Source organism: Stylophora pistillata, chromosome 3, assembly GCF_964205215.1.
Source record: "Stylophora pistillata chromosome 3, jaStyPist1.2, whole genome shotgun sequence".
NCBI lineage: Eukaryota > Metazoa > Cnidaria > Anthozoa > Scleractinia > Pocilloporidae > Stylophora > Stylophora pistillata.
This window is the reverse complement of record NC_142521.1, coordinates 4,588,601-4,604,615: the sequence shown is the minus strand read 5'-3', so window position 1 is coordinate 4,604,615 and position 16,015 is coordinate 4,588,601. Positions and strand designations below refer to the sequence as shown.

Genomic DNA, 16,015 nt, shown 5'->3' with positions numbered 1-16,015 from the left:
ATAGACGTAACCCTGTATTATCATTGTCGGTGTGTTCCTCCGTTGCAAGCGCACACTACGCACTGAATAGCCGTTGATCGTTCCGTTTCAGTTACTCATAGGAGAATGTGTAACACCAGGCAAGATTGCGCAACTTTCACCCATACGCATACAGACCTCCGCACAGCAAACAAATGAATGCCATTTTAAGAGAAAAACACCACCACAGTCCACAAATCAAAAGAGCGAGGGCACTGAAAGACGTTGCGCCCGCCCTTTGGATTTGGAGCCAAAATAAGCCTGCTGTAGAACAGAAAGAATTCCACGATATCAAGCAGTGCATGAACTGACGGTGACACATGTCTCAAGGCTATTTGCATTAAAAACTGTGGGCGCAGTTATATTAATTTAGTAACATTACAAACACCTCGAATTCAAAGTTGATGTTTTAATTATTCCTTACAAAGTCTGAGGACATTGAGTATGCGTCCTAAAAACGCTCTCTGTAACATTAAAATTGTAAATTCTTGGTGTCTCAGCTCAGTAACTCCCATGATGCTCCTTGTTTGGAGGACTTTCTGGGATCACGGCACCACAGCTGCGTCAGTGAACAACGCTGACTGGAAAATCTGAACAAGATTGAATCATGAATGGAGCTATGTTTATAAGTCTGTTGTCGCTTTTGGTTTGAATCTTCTTGCCGAGCGCTCACTGGATCGGAAGCAGAAATGATTTCCATGAATCGTGAACTCAAATCCCTCCAGTTCAAATGTAAACACGCTGTTTGCTTTGGGGATCACTAAAAATAAACAAAAAAAAAAAAAAAAACATTGATATTTGGTAATGTTAGTAATGTATCCTTGGCCTGCCTCTCGTTCAGGCAGCCGTTCCACTGACAACTGCGACTGCCGTTGTCGCCAGCCAATTTTTTTCTTATTTCCCCTAACTAAGGCTAAAAAAGAAATACGATTTTAAGTATACCGAAAACAGGAAAACGACAATATAGCGTACAACTTCAAGAGCTTACGATGTATTTCATTCAATGAAGCAATGTGGATCCAGTTTACAACGGGCAGCACAAGCTTTTTACAAGGAGGAAGGGGGGGGAAGCGAGGTGGCGCAGGGAGGTCACTGGACTGCATAGTAGGAGTTCTGCGCATGAGCATGACGCGTTAATTCCCATGAGTACAAACGGAGGAGGGACATCCCGGGGTTTTTCAAGTACTTCATTCATTAGGGACCTCCAATATTTCTCTCATGATTCTGCATGAAGTTCTATCATTGCAGTCTTGGCTTACTTTTCGGTTTTTGTAAGATTGTTTTGAGTTTTGATTGTTTAAGGTAAGATCGCGTTCTTACTGCATTCAGCCTTTCAAAGTGACCCAAGGCTTAAAATCTACGTCACCGCTGGAAATGTAGTTACTGCGCGCTGAGTTCCATTTCAGTCAGAAATAGCAAGACCTTATGAAACTTTGTAGCCAAAATACTTCTGTCAACCATTTCGGACTCAACATAATTTTACAAATTTCACAAACGAAGACGTGAACGATCCGATATTTCCCTTGAAAACAGACATGAAATAATATTTGATCACCTCTCTTTACCTTTTTTGAGATTCTGATAAGATGAAAAATAACGCTGTTTTCTAAACAAGCATCAGCGAAAAACATGAATGACCTTACAACAATTTCCAGCCGTGGGAAATAATCTAAATTTAGCGTCACTAAAGCCGGAAATATTATACATTTACGCAAACAACTGCAAACTTACGCGTAGGAAATGCTTTAAGAAGTGAGTTCTTGAAAAAAGTACGGCTTTCATCTCTCGCATTTAGTTACTAGAATAAACTCGGCGCTTGGTTCGAGAACATACGGTGCTGCGTGTATTACTTACCTTCAGAACCCTGCCGAAAACGTACGTATTTAGCATGGTCTTGCAGCTACGTAAGATAGTTAAGTCTTATTATTTTCCTATCACTTCCGATAACTGACACAAATATAACAGCGTAACAAAGCATTGTGATCAGTTCCGGTGCGTACACGTTTCGTTTCGTCGTTTAGTACATCATAACTCCAAGGAAAAATAAAACTTTTTTTATACAGCGAGTGAAACAACTTTAACTTAAAAAAAAAATAAACGACTGAATCATTAACGAGTTTCTTGTTTCAGATAAGAGTTTTTTTTAAACCTCGAGACTCCAGTGGAGTTTTATTACTAAAACATACAAGCAGTTTCTCGGAAAAATTGTCGTTAAATTTAATTTTTTTGGTTAGTCAACACAGACTGCAGTTATAGCACCTACAACAGGAGCTTTTCACAAACTAGATTTTTTCGAATGTGAAATGTGTTGTTTTCTAAGGAAGCCATTTGGAGTGCAAATGCAGATCTGATACCAAACAACTATTTTTTCTTTTTTATTTTCAAGAAGCAAAAACACCACTTCACTACTACAGGATCAAGAGAAGCCGGTTAGTGCTGCAAAATTCTTGAACAAGGAATAGTCTTGTCGTGTTTGTAAGTTTCTCTTTTTTTTTTGTTTTGGTTACAAATGGGTTAATGCATGTCAGGGTTATAAATCGCACTAACTTCTCGGATTAGGTGGGTATATGGTAGGCACAAGACAAGGGGGAAAGAGCTCGATCAGTGGAGCATTTACAGAGGAGGCTTCCGGTTAACAGAGTTTCCGGTTACATTTCCGGTTAACTAAATGGATGTATCATTCGTATGGCGTGCAGGAAAAGCTTCTTAAGTGTCACCTCTCAGCAAAAGATCCCTGATTAAGCTACCAGGATTAGAATATTGTATGAAAAAAATAACCAGAGAACGCCTTAGATACAGAAAGTGTATAACGGCAAAAAGGGTTTTAACGGTACGTGAAACATATTACCGAATGCGTTGTTTATAGGTTTATAGCTGTCTTTACCAGAACTGACGTGAGTGTGTAGTAGGAAAAAGAAGCAATAAAGGAGGAGACCTAAAATTGAATAAAGGCTGATAGTTTCTAAAGAAACTGTTTGGGGCTGCGTCGGTGGGGGTAACGAAATAATTTCAATATATCAACAAAGTTGAAATGGTAAATTGGCCACCGTTAGGATTATAAAAGCTGACGTTTCGAGCGTTAGCCCTTCGTCGGAGCGAATAGAGGAATTGCGGGTTGTGTGCGCTTTTAAAGGCAGAAAATGGAGCTACGTGATTGGTGGGAACATGGCAACGAGAAAAACACGAATAAATTAGTGGAATGAAAAGCGTTCGTTGATACCTGTGGGATTTAGACTGCCGGTTTGAAAGATGAGCTTAAAATTGAAATTTCTCAAAGAATTCATTAACTAAATTTCAATTAAAGTTTAAGTAAACAGCCGTCTGTAAACTTCAACAAAGAGCGAGACACTCTAAAGAGTCAAGAACGCAACCTATGATCTACAATAGTACATAAAATGTGCGCACTACCGAGAAACAAACGAGTGCCAGTTGTATCTAACGGTCAGTGTCATCAACGAGACTTACTTTTGAGTTTGTCTTGTTTTGTTATAATCTTGAAGGAATTTTTCGTCTCTTGAAGTAAGATACCACATGTTCCTATATATGATGGACATTTGGATCTGCTCACTGTTAAAACAGAAATATAACAGCTGTTAACTACTATTTATTTCAGTCTTTGATCAATGGCCAAAGACCAATAAAAAATAAGCAAGAATTTCAAACGTTCATAAATATAGTACAAAGTGCACCTAAACCCAAAACATTTTTTTCGCTTGACGAAATAGGCGTATTTTTTGGAGTATTTCTGTGTAAAATTTTTTTCATTTGCTCAAATCTTCAATTTTCTGTGCCCAGTCAAAATACAGAAAATCGGCCGCCATCTTGGCTCACGACCGAGTTTAAAGAGGAATGGTTCTAGCGAGAAATGTGATGTCAAATCGAGAACACGAAAGTCTGCATTTCACACATTTTCACTTGTTTGGGAAGGTTGTCGTCGATATTGTCCGAAATATGCCGACTAGGTGTGTTGTGTGAGGAATGTATGACGCGCGATACCCTCTTGTGAATTTCGCACGTTGCTACATCCTCCTACAACACACTTAGTCGGCATACTTTCGGACAATATCGACTACAACCTTCCCAAAGGAGTGAAAATGTGTGAAATGTAAACTTTCGTGTTCTCGATTTGACGTCACATTACCCGCTAGAACAATTCCTCTTTAAACTCGGTCGTGAGCCAAGAAAGCGGCCGATTTTCCGTATTTTGACTGGGCACAGAAAATTGAAGATTTGAGTAAATAAAACAATTTTTGAACAGAAATACTCCAAAAAGTACGCTTATTTTGTTGAGCGAGAAAAATTTTTGAGTTTAGGTGCACTTAAAGTTATGCACAATGTCTTAAAATCTGATAATGAAGCATTAAGAAAAACATTTCATGATAAAAAGTAGCAAGATTGAAACATGACGTTTCAGCAACAACATGTCACCATGTAACTCAGAGACTTCATTCCAGCAAAACTGTACATTTAATCATGTACATTCTTTTGTTTTACTCCATCTCATTTTATTCTAATCTAGTTTCACACTTTCGTCTATTTGTATAGTCACTGAACTTGTAACAATTTACAATTAATGAAGGCGACACATCATTGCCAAAATATCAAGTTTTTATCTTGCAACTTTTTAGTATGACAATTTATTATATGGCTGTGTCTCACAAGGACTGGGAACTACCGAATTCAAGACTTTGATTGGCTGAAATCAATATTGAAAGCGGTCTAGATTTTCCCATCTAGACCGGCATCTAGACCCGTCTAGAAAAAAAAAGGTACAAAGAATATAAAAAAATGGCATATAAGACACAGCCATATAATAAACATCTTACTAACCAACCAAGGTCGGTCTGTATAGGAGAATCTTGACCTCACTTGCTGGTACAGACCTCACTGCGTTCGGTCTGTACTGGTGACCTCAGTCAAGATTCTCCCATACAGACCTCCCGCTTGGTTAAGAACTGAGTCTAAAACAATGTCAAAGATACATGCACCATGTGGAGAAAATTCAGTAATTTAGTTTGGTTAACAGTAGTGTAAAAGGGCACAAGATGAGTTATGCCAATAAATACATCATTAATATGCACATACTTCAGTTTACCAATACATAGAAACAGGAGACATCCAGTAAATACCTCCTTGTGTTGACTGACATGTCCATTATCAAGCCCTGACAGGCCAGCCATACACAATAACTTACCCTTAAGAATACATCCATGGTAATCAGCCCGCAGAAGTTTGGGATACACAACTTTCAAATTACTATAGAAAAAGACAGTTAACTTTGCTAAAGTCATGAGCAGAGCAATCTAGATAACAAACACTGACAACATTAGTACAACCAATCTTATGGGAGAAACACCAGCAGAAATGAATTCGTTTTTCACATGTTCTAAATGCTTTGATAAAGGTTGAAAAACTTATTGTCAGAACAGCTATTCCCAGAAAATAACACAAGTGTGATGTTGATAACTGAAACACCCAATGATTGAGACCATACCAGCCCACAGCACTTAACCCTTTCCCAGATCTCTCTCATTAGAAATTCTCCTTACTGTCTGCCATTCAATTCTTATGATGTTAGTCTGGAGAATCTGGTATTGGATCAACTAATATTCTCTTAGTTGATGTTTTACTTTATTCTCATCACTTGTCTGCTTGATATTTTATCGATATTGTTAGAAGAAATTCTGTCTTGGCCGCTCACGAGAGAAACAGGGTGAAAGAAAATCTTCTCCATTGTATCTGCTCACATACGGCTGTATTCTCAATTCTTTTGATGGTAGTTATGTAGATCCCATCACCAATAAGGTACATGTAGTATTTTTTCTATTTTCTTATTTGAGTTTATCACTTAAAGAAGAGAAAAAAACATATTTTGTGCATCACCCAAAGAAATTTGTATTGGTATTGAACAATGAACATTAAAGTTTGCTTAAAAGATACCTTTCAGATGTCAAGTTCAACATTTCTTGCATGTAGCCTGTCCATAACTCATGGAGAGGAAGATACATTTCATATCTAACAAGACAATTATTTCAGGATAATATTAATCTTCACAGAAGGATTGAAGTAACAGTGGTTGTGACTTATTAACAGCATGTCCCAGCAGCTAACACACAAAAAGTGATATTAAGAAAATCTCAATCAATTTTTGGGACTTTCTATTTCACTTCCAAACTTGAAATATCACATAACACTGGTAGAAAAACAATACATAAATTTAATTGATGTGCCTTAAACATATTTTTTTAGGGTGAATAACAATTACTTAATATGTGTTAAATCTAATAAAATAATCACATTGAGTTTACTTCTTCCATTTACAATTTTGCAAAAACTTTCTAAGCTTTGTTGTCTTCATATTTATCAAGTGGCTCATTGAATTTACCTTAGTTAATTTCATTTCTCATTTCCCGTAATCCAGTCGATCAGGTTTGTGCTGGAGATTAAGTAAAAACTAGTTGTGCTGTAATAAGTACACTAAGATCTTCATTTTAATTATCAACCCTACTCCCTTGGTACAGTTCACCTTTGATTCTTGGATGAAATCTTGTAAATGCCTCGACTCCTTTTCTCTTTTAAGGACATCTCTTTTCTCTTTGGCTTCTTGTTTGACTTGTGTTTATTAAGCTTGTCTAAAATCACAGGATCACATCGCAGTTTGCTGTCCAGGTCTTCTTTATTTTCTTGTACCACTCTTCCCAGAAATGATTTTACAAAACTTCTAGCAGAACAATTCAGCTGCTGCATTGAAAAGATGGGAAGGAGAATTCAATTCAATCCATGGAATGCTACAGAGGAAGTAATTTATTTTAGCATATCAGACACTTTCTCAATAAAATAAACTTAAAGCGTTTTTGTTTTCTTAATCAAATGAATTGATATAACTAAAAATGACATCCATTCAGCCAATTTTTAAATTTTCAAGACCATTTAATTCTTATTGATCATAATTCAGATTGAAAAAGAAGGTAATACTCCTTCTTTCTCAGTTGAGCAACCTGTCACTGAGATGGGCACTTGAAAGAAGCTTTGGTGGGGGTGTTCTCCAAGGGCTTTAAAACCCTAACCTTGTTTAAGGGCCACATTGTTTCATCTCCTGACTATGTTAAATGCAGTTATGTTAAAGTCAGAGTGTTTTAGAGAGGATGTTTAAAATCAATTATATAAAAAAAGTTGGTTTTATCTAACATATTCACTGAAAATCAAGATATCCTGAATCAATAGGCTAAATTTTAATAAGAAAGGACCCTAAACCACACCCTATCTGGCAGCACATACCTGTCAATGCCCCCCTCCCACTGAAGAAGACCTGCACAAAATGTGACTCTTACCCGAAGATTAAGTTCTTCCAAGTTGTGTTGAACACGTTCTGGGAGGTCAGAATAAAGTGCTTCTAAAACAAAACAAACAACTTTGAACAAAAATAGAAAAAGGAAACATTTTAGACATATCAGGGCTCGACACTAACGGTAGCAAACAAGCCACAGACCCGTAGAAATTCAGTTGTGGTGAGTGGTTTTCGCTTCCTACCAGCCAGTTTGGTTAGTAATCAAACTGGAATTATCGTAATATCTAAGTTGTCACTGGCCACTTGGCTAGTAAGTTGAAAAGTTAGTGTCGAGCCTGATCGCTGATTTGTATTAGAAAATTGTATTCAAATATTGAAAAAATTGTAGACATTATCCTCAAAGGTGTGTTTCAATTGAAAACAATTGTAGAAATATAGAGATATAATTATCTTTAGGATAGATTCTTACGATTAATCATACTAAGCTTCGCAACTTTTGCCGCATCTCGAAAACAAACAAACACAACACTCACAGCCGTTTCCATAGAACCGACCTATGATTTAAAACATGTACCAAGATGTTCTGAGAAACTACTGAAAGAGTAAAAGGTATTACTTGTGGACACATCTGCCACCATCTCATTGTCCGCCATGTTCCTTTCCTTACTGCATAACTTCATGTACCCTACACGACGAGTACCAGAACGAATACTTTTCTAGAGTGACCGTGCTGCGACTAGGGAAACATGTCAATGACAGAGAATGGCTTGTCACAACTGTTGTCTTCGTATGGATCAGATGAATCGGATGACTCGAGCGACGGTACGGAGGAATCAATTGCCGTAAAAGAGACAACGAAATCTCAAAGCGTGAAGTTTAATCTAACCAAAACTGAAGATGGCGAGTGCGAGGACTGTAGCATTACTGAAAGAGGAAGGCAAGCTAACATTTAATTTCTTGAGTCTACTAAGCTTATTATCATCGCAAACTTTCGAATTTGACTGTAAATTTAGAAATATTTCCATATAAACCCAACATTAATTATGCATTCCACTTCATTAAGACCAAATATAAAGGTTTCTTTGCAACGCTCTATGCATAAAAATTATTACATGTAATGTATGGGGTTCTATGGAAATCTTGCCAAATTCCAATCGCCCAGGACAAAAAACTTGTGTTCATATGCCCCACCCAAATTTTTTCGTTGAGTGCAAAATCAGCAACCATGACTTTCGACACATGACTTAGCTAGTAGACCTTGTAGACCATTTTTCTTCTGAGCCATTTGCTTGCAAAAATAAACTATCTTCCTTCAAACACCTCCATATTTAATGATATAACACTTGTATTCTGATGAAAGGATTTGACATTTCTGGTTCAAATTCCACACCCTAGCCAGGTAAGGTTCAAATTCCCCACCTCCCCCCAGGCATCGATGATTTTCAAATGCCCAAGGGTTATGGGGGGGGGGGGGGGGACGATGTTGAAGCTTTGAATTGATTGGCCGATTATTTTACCTCATCTTGTTGATAAATTAGTAATTATTAACTCAAGTGACAAAAGCTGCACGAGAAAAGTGGCCAGTAAAATGATAAAGTGATTGATTAAGACATTTGATAGGAGAATATTTTGGTACATAATCCCAGACTCAGTTATGTATACACATCTATTCCTTGTTCCCATGTGTTTGATGATACATGAAAGTAGGCCGCAATTTCTTCCTGAGGTAGAGAAAAAAGGGGATCTTCTATTTTTGCATGTTTAACCTATGAGACAGGTGTTCTTTTTACTGCCTTTTGCTATGATTGCCTGGAATCAACACTCTCAAGCTACACAAAAATGCTGCTACTCTTACCTGAATGATTACAACTAAACAATGTTTGTTTATAACAGAAAGCTTCTACCATTACCAAAAGAAGTAAGGGATATGTTTAGAGAAGGTAGGAAAATAAAGAATTTTTCATATCTACAAATACATTGCATGGCATCAATGTTTTTTTTTAATCCTGACAGGCTAGTACCAGGACATGTTGACCTAAATAAACAAAGACCCCCTACAAATTCGTTTTCATAATGGGTCTTCGTTTTCGTAGGAGGTCTTTGTTTTCATAACTACTGAGATTGGTGTGAGGTGGAAGTTCTAAATAATCAGATGAATAAACAAGCCCACAAACCTGGAGCTCCTTATAATTTTGACCACTTTTTTACATCCATCAAATTGCTCCAACCAAATTTTCAGTGCTTGTGGGTTGTGAAATTCAAAGTGTTCCTTTGTTTTCACTTACACGAGGGTAATGTTTCATTTTTGCCATTGATCTTATGACTGCAGATCCCACTTCAGAAGATGAATCAGCTAAACATGATGGCAGGATAAGGACATTTTCTCATTTTCCTGGCAACTGGGCCATGCATGTGTTTATTCCTTGTAAGTTCCTCTCAACCAATATTTCATTTTACAGTATCATTACCATATATTGATATTGTCTTCTGCAGTGTAACATATTCTCTGTCTGTAATTTGAAAGGGGCAACGTGATTAGCTATATTCAAATGTGTACTTTTAGTACAACTGGTAACAGGTGGCAAACTTTTTGAACTTTAGTATAAAGCTGTATTCGTAAGTTGAATGTTAATTGGATGAAGCCAATGCACAGAGTGGTAGAGAAATACAGAGTGGTGTAAATGCATGCAGTTTTCTGGTAAGACTTGTCAACACTGGGGTTTTTGCGTATTTCTTAATCATAGCTTTTTGCAAGACTTCTTAATACACGTAATTTTGAATAATAGAAGGTTAAATGCACTACATCTACCGCTAATTAATGGTTTTTCGTCCTCAAAGTCCCAACCAACAGTCAATTTGAGAGCCTTGTGGTATCTGTGGTTGAAAGTTTGTCGGCTATGACATCAGGTAAAGTTCACCTGATTCCATCTAATGAGTTACACGTGAGTGTGTCCAGAACTGTGCCAATCAGACACTATTGGATTGAGCCAATTGTACAACAGCTAAAGAATGGCCTCAGTACAGTGCCAAGGTATGGTATAAGCTACAAAGCTCAGTCAAGATAGTAATCCTGTTATGTCTTGATAACCTGTTTACATGTTTTAAACTCTCCATGTAAAAAGATTCTGTTTGTACAAAAGCTTTCTGCCATAGTAAAAGATACATGTTTATATTCATAGCTAATTAGTAAGGTTGTAAAGATAGTGATAATTTTGACATCAATAGAACCATACACAACAAAATGTGTCAGTTTTAAAACAGGTTGTCATTGTCTTCTGCCATTCTGCCGAGTGTATTTCACTTAGTGATTTCTTTGAGCGTGAAATGCTTAAACAAGTAAAGGAAATGCAGCATAGGTACAGCAACCTTTTAGAGTTTGGTATTGTAGATTTACTCTTGCCCAAGATTTAGTGTGCATACTTCTATTTGTGTGGAAAATTGTAAGAGGGTGTACATTGCCTTATGGAGGTACATGTAGTGTAATGAAGCCACTCTGACCAGAATTTCATTTCATGTTATGTTCTAGTTTTAGGTCTAACCTACAGTGCACTGAATTCTACACAAATGATGAAAAAACAAGGTAATTCATGTTCTATTACCAGAATAGTTGGATAAGCAGGAAATTAGGACATTGAATAAAATAATATAGTGGAGCTCAGCACGTAATGTAGCATTTACAGCGACCAAAATCTAAATTCTCAAGTTCAAGGGTGTGTCGCTCCAAAACGCGGTTAACGAGGTGTTTGGGACTATTTTACTAATGGAAATGACGAACCAAGGTTGACTGTTTGCACGAGTCTTTATTCTTGAAAGGCAATCAACCACGAACCACAATCAATGACAAAAATAACGATTATTCTCACAGTCAATCAATCTATCAAACAATCGATCGTCAACTGAAACAACAATACAACAAAGGTCTATCAATCTAATGAAAAGCCACGGAATACATAATCAAAGAATCACATGTCAAATACTGGGCTCTAACGTCGATAATGAGATTAACAATAAAAGTAAAACAGAACAAAAGTTTTGAAACAAATTAAAAGAATTTTGGTGGCTGGTAAACAGCCCATTGTTCTATCTAAATGATGGGTGTTCACTGACTCACAAATTGGCACGAATTTGGCCTTTTAATCTTAAAATCCATAGAGAATATTGCAATATTTGTTCGTATATCGTTGCCCAACATTGAGAAGTCTAGAAAGGAAAAAACAAAGTTACAAAGGTACTCACATATCAGTCCCGCTTTTGGTTGAGAAAATTAAAGGGCGAAAGTTTACCAAGACTATTCAAAACTTACGAAGAACTGATTAAAGGGACGCTAAACTTGCCTTTTATATGCGTGTGGTGATGCTGAAAGGTCCGATTACAAAACCAATAGAAATACAGAAAAACAGATAAGCATTGTAACTATGTGGCTATCTAAGATCATTCTGAAATTAGTGAACTAATCAATAATCAATCAAAAAATGAGCCTTCTGGCTAATGTCCTTAACACATAACAAAACCAAGATAGCTGCAAGTGAAAAAAAAAAAAAAGAGAACCGAAACCTGTAGTCCACAGTAGCGAAAATTCTCTGTGATTCAGCAGCTTATTTAATTATTAGCATTAGGATATGTTTTGTCTAGTGTTGACACCTGTAGCTCAGTGAGGAGTTACTTACTAACCACCTCACATTGTGTGGTTCATTTCAGATCATTTTTAGCATTAAAAGTAGTTTCAGGACACAAAAAGGTAAATAAATGATTCATTTGAATGGAAGCAGTCATGAAGAAACCCAAAGTTATCAAACTCGGTTTTAAAAAACTTTCTCTCACTTATTTCTTTAAAAGATTTAATAACTGTGTACATGAAAATGGTGAAGTCATCAAGGCAAGGGGTGGGGGGGGGGGAAGTGATGGCAAGTCGGGGATTTAGGGTAAGCTTGCAGGTGGTATAGCTTTTTCTCATATAAACACTTCAGTTCACCTGGCGGGAGACAAGACAACTCAAATTATTATTCACAGTTGTTGACGTGTCCAGAGAGAGGCTTTATTTTCTCAGTAGGCATGTGTTGTTGACCAAGTGTAAGGTCAAGATCGATAATTGGCAGAGGTCTTTTTTTTTGTGATTTTATGACAGAGAGACAAAGTCAAAGTCCACAAAAATGCAAAAAAAGAACATGTCTAATATCCAGCCATCTTGACCAAACAAACTTGGTCAATAAAGGATTCATCATATGGGAAAGATATTTTGCTTAATAAGAATCAAGAATGACTTGTTTTCAAGCAGTGGGAAAGAAAGCCAACTTTGAGATACATGCACATTTTTCATTTGACAAATTGAAAAACAAAGTGATTTGTTAGAAATTTAACCAATTCGTTATTCACCTGGTATAATTTTTTTGTTTTGTTTGACTTTTCAGGAAATTTACGTCTTTGTTATCCTATTTACTTAGGTAGCTTTTATAAACCATTGCCATGTAAAAAAGGAACGTTCCTCTGTACTTTTCAGCTGAAAGAGATCGTCGCCATAGTGGATGGTATCATGGAAGAATTTTCCCTTCCTGCATTCTACAAGGTATTTCCTTCAGTTAGAAATAGATGTGATATGTTTCGGTGATTTTGAAGGCTTATTTTGTTGAAATTTGTCCTTTTTCTGAAAATGTTTTCAAATGAATATAATATTGAATGTGGACTGAATGTCACCTCACTGATAGGTATTTACCAGGATTTCTCTGTGTATAGGTTCAGTTTTTGGTTGGTTTTTGGTCTTTCATCATGTGCCCTTATTTGTGAAGCACCTCACTTGACAACACACGTGTTTGGTTCCGTGTCGTCAATTGACTACTAAGCTTATCAATCCAATTGTAGGATCCATCATTTCATGCTAGTATTGCATGGCTGCTTGGAGACTTATGTTCTGAGAAGACAGAGGAAGTTCAAACCAAACTCCAGGTAAATATAAGCTGCTGATTATTTTAAACCAATTGCAACACCAATTATTTTCTTTGGCCGTGAAAAGTAATAAAGACTCCTAACAAATTATAACATTTCTCTCAACAACCCACACAAATGTTGGTCAGGGGTCGATGCCTAAGTTGTTTTTATTCTATTAATACCACTGTTGTATGTAACACTTACGGTTTGGAGCACAAGTATACTTTTCAGTCATGCACTTGATTTATAATTGTAGTAAATCACAATTAGGAAAAGCAAAGAAGAAAAAGAAGAGAACGATAACTGAGAAAAAGGAAAATCTTGATGTAGCTTGCTCAGTCGACGTCGATAAAGCCCAGTGTACAGCGGTTATCGGATGCCAGTCTCGTTTTAGTGGTGTCATGTTGTTACGTTACACTGCTTCTCTTTATTGTTTCTTCCTTAGGGTATTTTAGACGCTTGCGTTTGCGAAAAAGAAGTCGCCAAGTCATTGGTTTTGGAAGTAAAAGAAGTACACTGTAACATAGGAAATAAACGTTTTGTTTTTCCGTTGGATGCCACGTGATTAGAACAAGTCAGAATCAGGGAACATGACAAAGGAGGAGTCTCTAGCAGCAACCTGCACTGTTTCTTGTTGGAAAGACAGACAACTTTGTGGCCCGAGAGAGGCTGGTTAGGAGGCCATCTTAGATCGTTACTTAAGGAAGACTACAACTTTTCTCCGGTTTAGTTCTTCGTAACATTACATACGGTCCAGAATGAGAAAAAAAAAAAAAAAAACATTCGGAAGTCGTAAGCATTTCTAACGTGTCAAAATTATAAAAATACGAAAAAGGAAAAAAAGACTGATTTTCCTTATTGCTTCGATGAACATACTTCCATACTTTCAAAATATTTTCTGACGACACGCCTGCTGTTGCTTCAGCACGAGACCTCAAGAACCTTGAACAGTGACCTGAAGTAGACTATAAGCTTTGGTGCGAAGCTAACCAAGAAATGTCAATTATTTTTACTGAAACAAATTTAATGTTTATCAAATTGCCCTGGAAAAGTTATCTTGCGATAAATGTCCAGAAAGAAAGTGAAACAGTACGAGTTTGCTGGAACAAAAGGATCGAATTTTAGGTATTAAAATACCTAAGTGTACTCCTTACTGACACAGTATCCTTTAACACCTAATATGCAAATATCCTTTGGAGGTTCATGATTCTCGTCAAGAATGGGTAACTCAGGGATATTTTAATTCCCCTCCCGGATAACTCAAGTTTTGGATAGTATTTTCTACGCTTTACGTCTCTTTCGCTTTATCCTCACACAAAGACAAAGATTGAACAGAGACTTTTTTTGCACGTAAATTAGTAGGGGACGAAATATACGGCGCCCTTCCTTCTCGCTTCTTTTGGCGTTCTGTTTAACAGTGAATTATACGAAAATGAATGTGAGAGTGATCTTCGCAGTAATGAGCACTACTAAAGCTACATTAAAAAAAAGGCCTGAAAAAATTTCTGGTCTGCACGGGAGTTAAACCCACGACCTCTGCAACACCGACGCAGCGCTTAGTGCCAACTGAGGTAACAAACCAATTGCGAACTAGTCATTTCATTGGTTCGAGTTGTTGAATAAGTGACGGTGAAAATATGAATTCATCTATGTGATCATGAACAGCGGATATTGACACCATGGTTTCAGATCGGAGAGTGATTACTAGACCACCAGGTCCTAATCCCCCTCAGGGTAACCTGCGACTCCGATAACTTCCCCCGTATCCAAGGCTTCCCCTTCCACTCGACCATCTGAATTTCCTCGGTGTGCAGAGTTTTTTTTTCAGCACAATTAAGGGGGATGGGGGTGGGAAAGTTTTTCTGATTAAGGGATTCACGAGCGCATTTCTTTTGAATGAAATAATGATGATTTTAAAACAACTTTGCACTGAAGTGGAGGTGGTTAGTGCGTTGCGTGACGAGAAATTAAGGAGAATAAGACAAATAAATTATGGTGGTAACGCGTACGAGATGCAGGAGCAGAAAATCGACAATAACAAGCCTATTTATAATGAATGTAACGCCTAATACATACTTTTTTTTGTTGTTATCGAAGTCTTTTCTTCCTTTTTACCTCACAGCCTTAGGAACCAAATAAAGCCGATTATTTTCTTTTAAATGGTATGACTTGTAATTGAAGCAACTGGGAAACCTGAGTCGAGATTCTGAATGCATGAAGTCTTCACAAATTGTTTACGACAAAAAAAAAATCATTCTTCTTGTATCAGCAACAGTGTATCTAACTGGGTTCTTACATTTTCAATCTAAACCCCCCCCCCCTGGGATTTCTGAGGGGAGGGGGGTAATCAATATCACATTTTCCAGGAAGGTCAACCAATAACACGGGGGCCGTGGACGGTGTGGTGGTATTGGACGGTGTGGTGGACAGTGTAGTGGACGATGTTGGGGGGGAGCACTTGTGGCAGTGATGGCACGTTTATACCTCTGAGGAGTCTTGAGACCGGGTCCCTTAACATTAAAGGTAAAGGTAAAGGTCTCTTGGTGGCAATGACGTTTTATTCTGATAACAATAATGATAAAATAAATGTTCTTGACAAATCATTTTCGGTGACATAATAATTTACATGAAAGGCTCTTAGTGGTCACGTTCAGTTAACATGCGGTCTCTGAGATCGTCTGTTGACCTTCCACCACGGCTGGTCATGACCGAACCTGACTTCCCTAATAAATTTCCCTTTTTTTGACACTTCACAACATTTTAAGGTCATCCTTTCCTAAATAAAAT

General features: G+C 37.3%; 2 protein-coding genes across 5 annotated transcripts; one reads left to right on the top strand and one right to left on the bottom strand.

Annotated features, from left to right (window-relative positions):
* Nucleotides 1-412: 412 nt before the first annotated feature.
* LOC111340289 (ribonuclease P protein subunit p29) lies at nucleotides 413-8,059 on the bottom strand. Of its 4 annotated transcripts, none has more exons than XM_022947121.2 (7): nucleotides 7,923-8,059; nucleotides 7,350-7,411; nucleotides 6,545-6,806; nucleotides 5,959-6,033; nucleotides 5,213-5,274; nucleotides 3,484-3,585; nucleotides 413-778 (listed from the first exon to the last, which is right to left on the bottom strand). In XM_022947121.2, the coding sequence occupies exons 3-7, from the start codon at nucleotides 6,763-6,765 to the stop codon at nucleotides 642-644; spliced, it is 597 nt and encodes a 198-aa protein (XP_022802856.1). In that variant the 5' UTR covers nucleotides 6,766-6,806; nucleotides 7,350-7,411; nucleotides 7,923-8,059; the 3' UTR covers nucleotides 413-641. The 4 variants fall into 4 exon arrangements, with proteins under 4 accessions (XP_022802856.1, XP_022802849.1, XP_022802863.1 ...); XM_022947114.2 differs by having other exon boundaries at nucleotides 6,545-6,759; nucleotides 7,923-8,024; XM_022947128.2 differs by having other exon boundaries at nucleotides 7,840-7,968.
* LOC111340310 (U6 snRNA phosphodiesterase 1) lies at nucleotides 8,053-14,385 on the top strand. Its single transcript, XM_088752191.1, has 9 exons — nucleotides 8,053-8,243; nucleotides 9,200-9,246; nucleotides 9,636-9,731; nucleotides 10,145-10,337; nucleotides 10,833-10,886; nucleotides 12,005-12,044; nucleotides 12,804-12,869; nucleotides 13,163-13,246; nucleotides 13,674-14,385. The coding sequence occupies exons 1-9, from the start codon at nucleotides 8,053-8,055 to the stop codon at nucleotides 13,791-13,793; spliced, it is 891 nt and encodes a 296-aa protein (XP_088608317.1). The 3' UTR covers nucleotides 13,794-14,385.
* Nucleotides 14,386-16,015: the final 1,630 nt, after the last annotated feature.